The 14,720-nt window shown below is 53.5% G+C and overlaps 1 protein-coding gene across 2 annotated transcripts in view; it reads left to right on the top strand.

Annotated features, from left to right (window-relative positions):
• GRM4 (glutamate metabotropic receptor 4) overlaps positions 1-14,720 on the top strand; it is a 116,363-nt gene that overhangs the window by 76,092 nt on the left and 25,551 nt on the right. The window contains exon 5 of one of the 2 annotated variants that reach the window (XM_077159208.1): positions 121-261. The exons of the other annotated variant lie outside the window; for it this stretch is intronic. Within the exon in view, the coding sequence (XP_077015323.1) occupies positions 121-261 (141 nt within the window). The remainder of the gene's footprint in view (positions 1-120; positions 262-14,720) is intronic. 2 annotated transcript variants of the gene reach the window in all.

Here is a 14,720-nt window from a genome sequence, read left to right as displayed (position 1 = left end):
ATAGTCCACCTTTTGTTTTTTTTTTCCCTCCCCAGCTTGCCTGGCGGGCGGCGGGAAGGGCCTGGGCGCTGGCGGGGAAGGGCAGGGGTGCCAGGGCCTGATGCCCCCGTCCCTCGCCAGGCTTCGACCGCTACTTCTCCAGCCGCACGCTGGACAACAACCGGCGCAACATCTGGTTCGCCGAGTTCTGGGAGGACAACTTCCACTGCAGGCTGAGCCGCCACGCGCTCAAGAAGGGCAGCCACGTCAAGAAGTGCACCAGTGAGCATGCGCGGGGCTGGGGGGAGGGCCGGGCCTGGGTGTGGGGCCGGGCCTGGGTGTGGGGCTGGGCCTGGGTGTGGGGCCCGAGGGACCACCGCGAAGGGGGCTCAGGGCGCCTACTTGAGGGGCCGGAGTCTTAAGGGGCCCCGGGTGGCGGGCCCCTGGGGGTGGAGTTGGGGGGCTGGGACCCACACTGACACCGTGAGACCTTGGGGCCAGGGAGGGCTTAGGCTCGTGGGAGCCCCTCGGTGACGCTTCTGAGTGGGGGAAAGCGTTTCTGGGGTCTGGGCAGAGGTTGCGTCTGGCTTCCGGCCACCTTGGAGTTCATTTGGACATCCCCAGGGAGAGCCCACAGAACTGAACTGACCCCAGCTGCCCTGTACCTGATGCCCTCCCCGGGGCATCACTGAACGGACGATCCACAAGACAAGGGTTTGGCTCCCAGGTGGTGCCTTGCCGTGCTCTAAGCACTGTGGATACAGTGAATGAAAGAGTATAGCAAGCTTGTAGAGTTTTTATTCTAATGGGGAGACAGACAATAAATGAGATAAATAGCTAAACTATAGAATATGTCTGAAGGGAAATGTGTAGTAGAGAAAAATAAAACTGATAAGAGCAAGGATAGAGAGTGTGTGTGCAGGGAGGGGGGAGAGCAGAGTGGTGGGAGGAGGCTATCACTTTAGAGGGGCCAGGGAAGACCTTGTTGCAAAGGTAGCATTTGAGCAGAGCCCTGGGAGGAGAGGGAAAGAGCCAAACAAGGGGTGCCTTCTACAGAGGGGGAGACAGAGGCGTTAAGTAAGGAGCTGAGTTCCCCACAGATGATGGGGTGGAGCAGGAATCATGTGCCCACAGCCCCCTAGGGCAGCTGCCTTGGTGTGTCCACATTTGACACATTTGGATGTGGGTCCTCTTGTGCTCTGAGCTGGGGCGGGTCTGGGCAGCTCCGTGGCAGAATGCAGCCTCAGTGACATCGGAGAGTCATGGGGGATGGTGCCGAGTGACCTTCAACTCAGAAGGTGCCCAAGGCAGAATGGCGAACTCCCTCCCATAGCCTCCCAGGCTGACAGGTGTAGCTTGGAATGATTGACAGCCGAGCAGAAGTGTAAAGCGGAGAGGTGGGAGGGCGGGGACCATGCTGCCCCCTGGCGGCCGCTGGGACTGTGGGTGTCCCCTGGGGGCTTGGGCAGACTCACAGCCCAAACCAGGGTGAGTGTGTGTGTGTGTGTATGTGTGTGTGCCTGGGTGGCAGTGTAGTGCACATGCCTGTGTGTTTGTGTATGTGCATGAGTCAGTGTGACTGAGGGAGCATGTGTCTATATGTATGTCTTCCATGGAAGTATGCAAACTTAGGTGAGCTAATAACCAGGAATACCCCTGTTTTTTATGCCTCTCTTATGTTCCAGACACTTTAAAAGACTTCATCTCCTTTTACCTTCACAGCACAGAGACTAGGAACGCTTATGAACCTCATATTATAGATGAGAATATGGAGTCAGAGAGGGCAAGCAACTTGCCCAAGGCTGCACAGCAAATGCCTTTATCAAGCTGTATTCACAACAGAGGTGCAAGAAGTATAAACCGCCTCTGCATGGGAGCCCGAGCCCTTGTGGCTAGGGTGATTGCATCCTGTTTACTCCTGTCCTCCTGGCCTAATTATTCTCAAAAGCACTGTGGGGTTGAAAAATTGTATGGCCACCCTGATTATAGGCCACTAGACCTGGCTTGGGGTGAGTAGGACTAGGAGGGGGAGCGAGATGGGTTACTGGGGCCCCCTGGACGCAGTGTTCAGTCTTCTGAGGGCCAGGGGCTTTCCAGAGCCACCTCTTCGTCTGGGAATGGCAGGAGGGGAGACAGCCTTGGCTGGCCCCAGCAGACTCTGTCTGGACTCCTTCCTCGGGTCAGGATTCTCAGACATCTCCCTAGCCAGCTGGGAACCAAGGGGGAAGGACCAACACTTCCAACAACCCGAAGGGAGGTGTGTGGCCTGACTGTTGAGAGCAAGGAGGGGAAGGGAGGATGAGAGCAGGATTCAGGAGAGGCTGGTGGCAGACTTGTGGGCCTAAGGCGAGGCCTGGGACCTCTCTGGGCCTTTGCTTTCTTACTTGAGAAATGGGTAGAGGACAAGCCATCATTGCATGGACGTGAGGACGTGTTCACGGAGGCTCTTTGTGAGCTGTAAAATAGTGGTCCTCAACCTTAGCTTTGCAAGGGAGCTTTTAAAAAATATACTAGGACCTACCCCCCGCCCAACTAAATCAGAATCTCAGGGTGGGCCTGGGCTGTGCATTTTTTTTTAAGCCTACCCAGGTGGGTTTTTTAAATTTTATTTTATTTATTCATTAATTTTTAAGAAATTAAGAACAAACAAACAAAAACATTAACATATCATTCCGTTCTACATATATAATCAGTAATTCTCAATATCATCACACAGTTGCATATTCATCATTTCTTAGAACATTTGCATCAATTCAGAAAAAGAAATAAAAAGACAACCGCAAAAGAAAGAAAACGATAACAGAAAAAAAAGATTATACATACCATATCCCTTACCCCTCACTTTCATTGATCACTAGCATTTCAAACTAAATTTATTTTAACATTTGTTCCCCCATTCCTTATTTTTATTCCATATGTTCTACTCGTCTGTTGACATGGTAGATAAAAGGAGCATCAGACACAAGCTTTTCACAAACACACAGTCACATTGTGAAAGCTATATCATTATTCAGTCATCATCAAGAAACATGGCTACTGGAACACAGCTCTACATTTTCAGGCAGTTCCCAACAGCCTCTCCATTACGTCTTGAATAACAAGGTGATATCTACTTAATGCATAAGAATAACCTCCAGGATAACCTCTCGACTCTGTTTGGAATCGCTCAGCCATTGACGCTTTGTCTCATTTCACTCTTCCCCCTTTTGGTCAAGAAGTTTTTCTCAATCCCTTGATGCTGAGTCTCAGCTCATTCCAGGATTTCTGTCCCACGTTGCCAGGAAAGTCCACACCCCTGGGAGTCATATTCCATGTAGACAGGGGTAGGGTGGTGAGTTTGCTTGTTGTGTTGGCTGGAGAGAGAGGCCACATCTGAGCAACAAAAGAGGCTCTCTTGGGGTGACTCTTAGGCCTAAATATTAAGTAGACTTGACCTATCCTTTGCAGGGTTAAGTTTCATATGAACAAACCCCAAGACTGGGGGCTCTGCCTATAACTTTGGTTGTCCACACTGCTTGTGAGAATATCAAGAATTCAACTTGGAGAAGTTGAATTTCTCCCCGTTCTCACCAGGTGGGTGTTTTTTGTTTGTATATATTTTTATTGAGAAATCTTCACACACATTCCATACATGATGCACAATCAGTGGCCCACAGAATCATCACATGGTTGTGCATTCATCATCATGATGGCATTTTAGAACATCTGCATCACTCCAGAAAAAGAAATAAAAAGAAAAAACCCATACATCCCACACCCCTTACCCTTCCCTCTCATTGACCGCTAGTATTTCCATCTACCTAATTTTTTTAGCCCTTGTCCCTCCTATTATTTATGCCTTTTTTAATCCATTTTTTTTTACTCATCTGACCATACCCTGGATAAAAGGAACATCCGACACAAGGTTTTCACTGTCACACAGTCACACTGTAAACATTATATCCTTATACAATCGTCTTCAAGAATCAAGGCTACTGGAACACAGCTCCCTCCAGCCACTCCAATACACCATAAACTAAAAAGGTGATATCTATATAATGTGTAAGAATAACCTCCAGGATAACCTCTCAGTCTGTTTGAAATCTCTCAGTCACTGAAACTTTATTTTGTCTCATTTCTCTCTTCCCCCTTTTGGTCGAGAAGATTTTCTCAATCCCTTGATCCTGGGTTCCGGCTCATCCCTGGGATTTCTGTCCCACGTTGTGAGGGACTCATGACACCCTAGGAGTCATGTCCCACGTAGGACGGAGGGCAGTGTGTCCACCTGCCAAGCTGGCGTAGAGAGAGAGGCCCAGGTGGTTTTGATTGTATATTTACAGTTGGGTGCCTTGGGCTGGAGCAGCAATTCCCAAGGTTTGCACACATGGGGTCACCTGTAGATCTTTTAAAACTCCGGGTGCCTGATTACCGCCCCCAGACATTCTGATTTAATTGGTATTGGGTGTGATCTGGCCATGTGGATTTTTTGAAAGCACCCAGGGTGGTTCTACTGTACAACAAAGTTTGGGAACCCCTGATTCAGAGGGAGAGCTGAGTGAGCGTAGGGAGGGCAGCAGGGGCCCCAGGCAGGGGGTAGGACGACCAGAGGGGTGCAGGCTAGAATGAGCATGGAGGGTACCTCGGGGGAGGAGTGGAGGGACAGCACCTCACAACTAACCTGCACGCTTCTCACTGCATTTGAAGCCCAGGCTGAGACTGATAATTCTTTGTGTGGTCCCAGGACAGGTGCGGCGAACCGGACCATCTTTGGGGGAAGTGTGGGACAGGGGAGCTGCTAGGAATGTTTGTGGGATTGGAGGCCACAACAATGAGCTCTGGCTCCCTTAAGGTCCTGTCAAGGCCTGAACTAAACCAGTCCCTGGGAGAAGACCTCACTCAGGCCACAGAGGGCTGGATGAGTGCTCTGGACTGGGTACCTGGATTGGGGGGAGGAACGAAGGGCACGGGGAAGAACTCATCCTTGATGTGATTCTAACTCTGCCTCCTCCCTCCTGTGTGACCTTAGACCAATCACTTAACTTCTCTGAGTCTCTGTGCCTTATTTGGGAAAGCAACACCCACTTTTGAGAACTAGAGGTTTGAAGAGGCTGGCACACAACTGATATGTGATATAGAAGGGGAGTGGGAGAGATGGCATTTGGGCAGGTGAATGGATAACTTAGCCCAGGTCTGTTGGTGCCTTGGTACAGATTCTGTCAGTCAGCTGTAGGGACCCAAGGAGGGAAGGTACTGCCCTGAGGGTGGGTGGTATAGGTCGCAGGTGTAACACCCATTTTACAGAAGAGGAAAGCAGTAATTTGGGACCATCGTGAGCCTGGAGAATGCAGAGTAGATTCACACCCTACCCTATCCTGCCCTGCCCCCGCTGCTTCCCTCCCACTACTCCTTGGGGCCCCTCTCTCTGGGCCAGCCACACAAATTCTTTAGCCTCCATCAAGTTGTATTTCCCACCGGACCTGGTTCTCCACAGAGCCTGGCTTCCTACCCGCCTCTTCCAGGATGCCCACCTGGGATCAGCCCACTGTGGTCCTCTCCACACTGACAGATCCAGCAGGCGGCCTCGGCCTGGGTCTGCCCTGCAGGCCCTGCCCTGCCGTGCCGCTCTCACCTGCCCTCTTCTCTGCTCCATCCACTCCTTCCAATCCCAGGTTGACGGAGGAATCCTGTGACCTTCCAGAAGGGTGGGGAGGACCATCTCATCCTGGGATCTTACACTTGGGTTCAATCCATCCTTCAAGGCTGTGGGTTCCCCCAAGACAAGAACTTGAGAGCAACAGTTTGTTTGGAAAGGGATTCAGGAACGCCAGCAGGGGGGCAGGTAGAGAGGCAGCTGACAAAGGGTGCGCTGTGAGCAAGCAGGACTTAATCCCCCTGGGGGACCCTGTGGCCTGGGAGGAACCTGCTTCTCCATTAGCCCAGTGGAGTCTTATGGGAGCTGCTGGGGGGCTTTAATCCTCCAACACCTCCTGCCTGCCAGCTGGGTGGGCAGAGAGGCTGCTGGGGTCAGGGAGCGCCTTGGGAGAGTGGCAGGTTGGAAATCGGGGTGTGTGTGCTGACATGTAGAGGGTGGCTGGGTGTGGGTGGGGTACCTGTTCTTTCTCAAAAACACAGATATTAGAGTCTTGCAGACCTGGGTGTAAATCCTGGTCTTGGGAGACTTTGGGACAGTAACCTCATCTCTTGGGCTCTCAGCTTCCTCATCTGTAAAATAGGGGTCCTTTTACTGCCACCCACCCTCCTTGGAGTCCTGTCCCCAGCAGGGTCCTAAACCCCATTCCCCACCCTGGGTTTTCGGAGAGGGGATGGGAGCCGATGTGCAGGGAGCACTTGCAGACGGCCCACGGATGCCCCCATGTCCCGGCAAGATCAGGGTCCCTGTGTTGGGTGGCTCTGCAGCTGCCAAGGCCGTGGGAGGTAGCACCTGCCCCCTACTCCTCTCCCAGCCCCTCCCTGGAAGCCTGCAGAGCAAAGCCTGGGAATTAAAGCCGTAAACAAGGCAGATGTGGCATCCGTCTTTTTGACAGCACTGCCAGCCGGGTGATGGCTGAGGAGAGGAAGGCCAGGTTTATGAGGAGATAGGAGAAATTTAATGCCTGCTGCATCCAGGGGCCGGGAGCTCTGAGAGGGAGGGCAGCCGCCTGGCAGCTGGGATGTGTCCAGGGGACGCCGGTCACCAGGCCTGTGCTAACAACAACAACAACAAATTAATAATAACAGCTAACATTCATATAGCACTTACAATGTGTCAAGCTCTGTTCTAGTGTTTTATGTTTAATCCTAACAGCAGCCTATTTTACAGATGAGTAAACTGAGGCACAGAGAGGCTAAGGACTTGCCCAAGGTCACACAGGTAGTACTTTGCAAAGCTGGAATTAAATCTGGGCTGTCTGGCTCCAGAAATGTCCTGCCTCGGGACAGCTGATATCCCAGTGTCTGGGCCCCTCTGGTTACTCCAGCCTAGGCCTTGAAAAATGTTCCTTCTTCCACATCTTCAAAGAAACTTAAGGAAGCCTCCATCCCATGGAAAGGAAGGAAGACCAAATTTGGGAGCACCTACTATGTGCCATTGTGCTGCCCTTTAGGGGAACTCACTCTTGCTCAAACCATCAGCCAGAGGGCCAGAGGGGATCCGGGGCCCTTCCCTCTATGCTGCTTCTTACTTGTTCAACCAGGAAATCAACCAGCATGTACCAAGAGGCTGACTGTGTGCCCAGCCCCATGCGGGGCACTGTGAGAGGGTCAGACCTGCCCTAGGGAGCTACCCCTGCAGGTGGGGACAATACAGACTTGTAGGCAAGGTGACCCTGATGGTCAGCACCTTGGGCCTCTAGAGAGGGCCTGACAATGAGACCAGAGAGGGCAGATCCAGGAGGCTTCCTGGAGGGCATTGGGAGTGCTGGAAGGCTGGGAATGTTGCTCTGTTAAATAGGGAGGTCACTTAGGGCCTCACTGAAAAGGTGATACTCGAGTGGAGACCTGAAAGCAGTGAGGGAGCGAGCCATGGGGAGATCTGGGGAAGAGTGTGCCAGGCGGAGGGCACAGCATGTGCAAAGGCCCTGAGGTGGGCTCATGCCTGGCAGGTTGGGAGACAGCAAGGAGGCTGGTGTACTGAAGCAGAGGGAGCAACAGGTAGGAAACAGGGTCTGAGAGTTGGGAGAGGTTGCAGATCGTAGAGGCCCTAAGGTGAGTTTGTAAGGATTTAAGTCTTTCATGCAGAATGAGACAGAAAGCCATCCCATGGCTTTGAAAGGGGATTGACCTGATCCAATTACATTGTCACAAGATCGCTCTGGGGGCCGAGGGCAGAACAGGAGACCAGTTAGGAGGCTGTTGTTGTAACCCAACGTGGGAGGTGATGGCGGCTTGGCCTAGGCCTGGAAGTGGGAAGAAGGGGTCGATTCTTTCTAAAGTTTGCGATGGGGCCATTGAGTGCTGATGGACTGGAAGGAAGAGAAAGATGACAGAAATCAGGGATGTCTGAACAAGAGATGGTTGGGATTGCCATGCCATGAGATGGGGCAGAGGGGAGAGTGGGGAGGGAAACCAGTTCAAGTCAGCACCCGAGAGTGAGCGTCCCCCTGGACGTCCGGGGGGTGTGGTGTGGAGTGGGAGCTGGGGAAGGGAGAGGTTGGGCTGACCTTGGAATGTGGGGAGTTGTCAACATGTAGATGGTAGTGAGCATAGTTGGAGGAGAGGAGAGGCGGGTTGGAGGCCTGGAAGAGGGAGCGTTGGGGAGAGGAAGAGGATCCAGCTTAGTTGCTGAGAAGGAGCAGCCAGGGATGTAGAAGGAAAAATCGGCAGTGTGGTGTGTGGAGGGCGGGCACCAGCGGAGAGGGAGAGAGCCACCCTGTCACATGCTGTTGGGGGGCCTGGGGAGAGGGCCTGAGAATTGACCATTGAATACAGTAACCGGGAGGCCATTGGGATCTCAGGAAGAGCAGCTTCCTTGGAGAGGAAGGTACAAAACCCTGCTTGAAAGTTGGTCAGGAGCAAAACGGAGAAGAGATTTGATGGTAGTGAATCGAGACAGCTCTTTTGAGGAACTTCGTTATCATTTGGAACAGAAAAAAGTTCCCAGCTAGCTGCGGGTGTGGGGTGGGGCTTGGGGGGCAGGGAAGTGGGGTCAAGAAAGGAATTTGTGTGTTTTGTTTTTAAATGGGAGAAATTACAATATGTTTCTATGTTGATGGACAAGATCCAATAGAGGGAAAATGAGAAGATGCTGGAAGGGGTAGGGAAGTTGCTGAGCCATGGAGGGGACTGGGGAGGGGTCGCCTGCGTGGAGGGGTTGTTAGTGGGGGCACAGGTGGCTCACCCACGTTTGACCACAATTTAGGCCCCAGAGCTGCTGCCTCCCTATCCTCACCACCAGCCCCTCCCTGTCTGGGAGAGCCACACTGAGCTCTTGCAGCCAGGCAAAGGGGAGAGGACTGGCCTTTCCTGGGAGCCACTGTGCCAGGTGCAGGCCTGGTTCTCTGCTGCAGGTATTATCCTTTAATGGGCTCAACACCCAAGGACCTAAGGCCCCAGCTCATTCACAGAGGGAGGAACTAAAGGTGTTAGGTGCCCACGTCCACCCCGCAAGCAAGAGGCTGAGTGAGGGGTTTCCACCCAGTTCCGCCTGGCTCTGATCCTCAAACTGGGATCTGTGGACACCTGGGGACATATTCTTGAGATCAGACTCTCAGGGACCCAAGTGTTCCATGAGGGTTTTTAAACTTTGCATCACTTTTTTTTTGGCATTCTAGGAGTGATCTTTCCCAGTTTCAAATGATCACAGTGTCTCTGCTGCTGTCAGTGCCAAGACTTTAGTTTCTGGTGTCCATGTTTCTGCCCTGGAGTCATGTTCTTGGGGGTGTTCTGGTTTGCTAGCCGCCGGAATGCAACACACCAGAGATGGATTGGCTTTTAATAAAAGGGGATTTATTTCGTTAGTTCTTCAGAGGAAAGGCAGCGAACTTTCATCTGAGGTTCTTTCTTATGTGGGAAGGCACAGGATGGTCTCTGCTGGGCTTCTCTCCAGGCCTCTGGGTTCCAACAACTTTCCCTGGGGTGATTTCTTTCTGCATCTCCAAAGGCCTGGGCTGAGTTGCGAGTGCTGAGATGAGGTATTCTGAGCTGCTTGGGCTGTAGTACGTTGAGCTCTCTCATGTAAGCACCAACCCCAATTAAATCAAACATCATTCATTGCAGCAGGCACGCCTCCTAGCCGACTGCAGATGTAATCAACAACAGATGAGGTTCACATGCGATTGGCTCATGTCCACAGCAACAGAACTAGTCACCTTCACCTGGCCAAGTTGACACCTGAACCTAACTACCACAGGGATCTACAAGAATTGTTTTCCTTCAGAAGGGGCCGTGGCTCCCTCAAGGCTGAGGAGCTCTCAGAGTGGGAGAAAGTGCACTTGAGAGACGGGCAGGAGTCCCAGCCCTGCTCGTGTGTCACTCCACCTCCCCCAGCCTGGATTTCCCTACCTCTGAGATGGTGGTCCCCCATCTGCCCAACTGCGACCCTCTCCCCAGAACATCTGGGCACAGCGTTCCGTGGGCCAGGAGTTGGCTTAGAACCGAGGCAGGGGTTTGGGAGAACAGACCTAGGGATGGGGGATGAGTTGTTTGGAGAGACCCAAGACTGAATGGCAGGTGACTTGATGGAGGTTGAAAACTCAAGGGGGGCTGGTCCCCAAAACCGTGGTGTGGGGCTGGAAGAGAGAGGGAGAGCCACGTGGCCTCTGGGAATGTGGGGCAGGACTGGGGGCGGGGGTCAGTCAAGCCTGGCCTTCGGAGCAGGACTCAAAGGCCTGTTGGAAAGACCTTGTATCTTACAGAGGTGTTGGGGAGAATGGCCCAACCATAGGTGGGGGGTGAGGAAAGGAGGGGATGTGGCAGAGTGGTGCCTCTCTCTTCCCTTCTGTGTATATGGCCGGAGCTGGCCAGGGTCTGGCTGCAGATGTGAGGCCCAGACCCGCGTGGTGTGGTCCCTGTGTTCATCTCACGTGGGAGGGAGGAGAGTAGCAGTAGAGGCTGCACGTGCCACTCTGCAGACAGGACAGAGATGGGAGGCCAGGGGAGCCCACGGGGTGGCGTGGGGGCCTCTGGGGTGGGGAGAGTTATCCAGAAGAGGATTGATAGGGAGGAAAATGACAACTGAGGCATCTAAAGAACTTCTATGCATAAGGCATGGTGCTGGCTGTTTACACCTGCCTTCTCCTGGAATCTTCCCAGCGGCCCCTTGAGGTAAGCACTGTTGTCCTGGATTTACATCTGCGGAAACTAAGTCCAGGAGACTTGGTGACTTGACCCGGATCCTATAGCTGGTCCACCGTGGAGCTGGGAGTGAGGGCCGGATGCATTTGTCCTGCCCACTATCCCAGACAGCTCTCACCAGGGGCAGTTCTGGGACCCTCTTGTCATATTCCTTGGAAGTTTGCCCATGGGGTGAAAAACTGGTGTGCGGTTTGTATGTAAATGCGAGTTTATAGGTGTGTAAGTCTGGGCTGTGTGTATGTATACTTGTGTTTGATAATACGGGTCCCCAAAGTTCTCACCATGCTCGGACCTACCCACAGAGTTAGCCCCACCCTAGCACCAGCCCTCCTGGCTCGGGTGTTTATCCCCTGAGATGGGACAGCACTGAAGCATGCTCCACCTTCGCTCCTAGAGGTCCCCAGTGGGATTGCACCCCAGTTGCCCACAGCGCTCTACCTGCTCAGGTGCACAGCTAGTGCCTTCCCTTCCCCATCTCACTTCCCCACTCCCACACTGGTGTTTCCCGGCACCACCTCCCAGATAAATGACCTGCACACATATCCTCGCTGGGGTCTTCACATCGTGGCAGTGAGTCAGTGACCCCATGTTGGTACATGTCATGCAGAATGTGTAGCTGTATATGTGTGCAGATGTGAAAATACATGAGTGTACGTGTGGTTGGTTTTGTGTACCCCTACATCAGAGAGCTGTTTCAAGGATACGTGTGTCTGTGTACGAGTATTCAAGTGGGAGAGCTCAGGAGAATTGCGGCTGGGCGGGGTGAGTTGTGGAGAGGTGAGTGGGGAGACAAGGAGGAACTCTGATTATTTCAACCTTGAAAACTCATTTCAATTACAGTTTACAACCTGCAGACAAAAGCTGCAGTCGCCGTAGTAACCACAGCTGCGGGGGTTTTGGTGGAGAAAATCCTCTCCCGGATGGTTCACCCGTGGCAGAGCCCCACGCATCCCTGCCTCTGTGCCTCAGGACACAATTAGGACGTCTTCAAACTGTTGCTGTTGTCGACGCCACCGTGTGTCTGGAATTTATCTTTTCTAATAGATGGATGTCTTCCTTCCTTCCTAAACTGTGGTGCCCCTCCCAGGGCCTGGGCATCCGGTCCACCCACAAGAGGGGATTTTCTGATTCCCCTGTGCCCAGCTGCACTGCCCTTCTCTCTCTAGACCTACAAATGAGGAGTCCTTAATCCCTGGTAAGGGTGGGTTGGGCAATTAGGGGCAGGGCCCAGGCTCCAGAGAAGGCAAAAGAGGGCTGGTCAGGGGCTGGATGGCCGAAGGAAAAGGGGAAGGGCAGTCCAGAGTGGTGGAGACTCATTTGGCCCCAGACAGAGCTGGATTCAAACCCAGCTCCTCCACTTACCAGCCAGGTCATCCATCCACGTATGCCCTGAACCCTCACTGGGCATCTGGGATCCTGAGAGACTCGAGTGCATGGGTGAGCCTCCCCTGAACATCAGTGACCTCCCCTCTAAGAGGGGTGCAGTTGAGCCTGCTTCCCAGAGCTGTGGGCAGGACGACATCCAAAGGCTCTCGGTGGGCTTGAGCCGTGGCTGCGGGGCTGGGGGCGCATGGAGAGCGGCCTCTGATACGGGCACAGCTGCTTGCTCTTCAGACACTTGGGACAGAGTGTTTGTCCTCGTTTAACCTGTGTGTGTTAAACTCTTGAGCCCCCAGCCCCCTTGTCAGTGCCCTGTGGCCCCATGGCGGGCAGGGTCCTGGTCTGGAGGCTTGGGTTCGAGTCTTTTTGTGTGTGTGTGTAGAAGGAACGCCAGTCCTGGTGGCCCCTCTGTTGACAGAGGGCCTTCACAGGTCCCAACTCTGAGCCCCAACTTTCCCATCCGTAAATGGAGCTAGATGAGTCCAAAAGTCAAGGACGTGAACACGTATCTCTGGAAGTCTCTGGCACCGTAACAGCTCTAGGGTGGAGGTTCTGGAGAGACCGTGCTCAAGAGTCCAGGCTGCTGCCCTGTCCACGGGAGCTGCTGCAGGCAGAGGTGGCTTCCCTGAGGATGCCTGTGGGTGGGGTGGGGGTGGGGGTCCTCCACGCTCCAGCATCTACACAGGTGTCTTCACTTGGTCCTGAAACAGAGCAGCCCAGGAAAAGATGCTCCTGCCCGGATCCTCTAAGCCAGAGCTTCTGGGGAATGGAGCAGAGAGGCTGGGGGCCGGCGTGGTAGGAGAGGCTTGTTTCCACCAGCGGTGCAGCCGGTGGTGAGAGAGCTGGGGAGAGAGCTGGCCCTTCTGCAGTGGCCGCCGCCTCCCTTTTCCTACTTAATAATTTAGTCTGTTATCCACATGGAACAAGGGTGCAGCGGGAGCTGTGGGGGAGCTGGGAGGCGGCTCTGTAGTTCTTCAGGCTGGAGAGAAGGAGGGCTGGGGGCTGGGGCCGTGGGACCAGGGCCCCGGCTGGCGTATCGGAAGGGGCTTTCTGGGTGATCCTGCCCCACCTTCTCTCTTGTGCCCTTTGGGGATGGGATTATCCTCTCCATTGCTTTCCCTCCTGTTAGAAGCTTCTGGTCAGAGACCCAGGCAAGAAGGTGAGATGGTAAAGCTGGAGAATGTGCCTTCATGTTCATTCCTGTCTCTGTGCTAAGCTCTACGGCCCCTGAGCTCCCCGCAGGGACAGGGCTCACACCTCTCTGAACCCTCAGGTTTTCACCGACCTATTTAACCAACACTTCTGCAGTGCTCAGCGAGCCCCGGGGCTGTTTTAAAACCAGTTGTGAATATTAACCCATTAACCCTCCTAAGGGCCCTCTCGAAGCCTTCTGAGGGAGGTGCCATCGCAAACTCATTTTGCAGATGAGGAAGCTGAAGCTGGAGAGATGAAGGGACAGGTCCAAGGTACTCAGCTTGAGTAGCTGGTGAACTTGGATTTCAACCCGGACAGTTTGGACCTAGAGTCCAAGCTCCTACCAATATACTACGGTGGCAGCAGCTGGTGAAGGTCTTAGGTACGCACCAGAGAGCCAGGCCAGCGGCTCTGAGTCCACCCTGTTTCCAGCCGTAGAAGCAGCAGGGCTCTGTCTTGACTCACCAGGGCCCCCAGAGCCAACTGGTCATCTGCCCTGAACTGTTCAATCTGAGTACTGGTGGCGCTTGTCTGTGGCTCCAAGGCAGCCCTTTACTCAGGATCACCTGGAACCAGACTCTGCCTGCCCCTGCTCTGCGTGACCCGGGCAGGGATGGAGTCTGTACCACCAGCTCGGGGGTAGCCCTAGGCTAGGCAGGGCATAGCGTCCATCCACTGGCATAAAGAACAGGAGCCCAGGGGTGGGCTGGGGGCTCCTTAGTCCTCCCCTGTCCCAAGGGTGAGTCTGGGATGAAATGGAGGACAGGGTGGGGTTCAGGAGGTAGAGAATTGATCGTATTGCCAAGAAGCTGTGTGCCCTGGGGGTGAGTCAGTCTCCCTCCCTGGGCTTTGGTTTTCTTACCTGTAACATGACAGAATTGTCATTTTTCTTACCTGTAAAATGAGAGAATTCCATCCCTAGCACAATTCCATGATTTCTAATGGCCACTCAGCCAGCACCTTATGGGTATCTACCTGTGCCAGGCCAAAGATGGGTGGGGTACCAGCCAGCCAGGCCATCAGGGAGCAGGCCAGTTGAAGGGAATAGACGCCAAACAGTCTGGTCACCCCCACATCCTGGTGTATCCCACAGTGACCCGACCCCGCGGGACAGACGAACCTGGACCTGAGGGAGGGAGTGAGAATTGGGGGGACAAGAGACACAGAGAATGGAGACAAGACAGGATTCTGATCAAGTCTCATTTATTGAGGGCGAATCCAGGGTAATTATACAGCAAGAAAGGGGAAGTGACTTGTATCGGGTGTTAGCAGAGGTTGGGCGTTACTCTGTGGTTAAGCAACTTAACTGCAGAGGCTAAATTGGGAAAGGCAAATTAACCAAGGCTGGTCAGCCGATTTCGGGGAATGGGCAAAGCAGAAGTGAGAAAAGAAGGAAC

Source organism: Tamandua tetradactyla, chromosome 5 (genome assembly GCF_023851605.1).
Source record: "Tamandua tetradactyla isolate mTamTet1 chromosome 5, mTamTet1.pri, whole genome shotgun sequence".
NCBI classification, from domain to species: domain Eukaryota; kingdom Metazoa; phylum Chordata; class Mammalia; order Pilosa; family Myrmecophagidae; genus Tamandua; species Tamandua tetradactyla.
The sequence above is the reverse complement of the archived record's forward strand: the minus strand, read 5'-3'. Positions and strand labels throughout refer to the sequence as shown.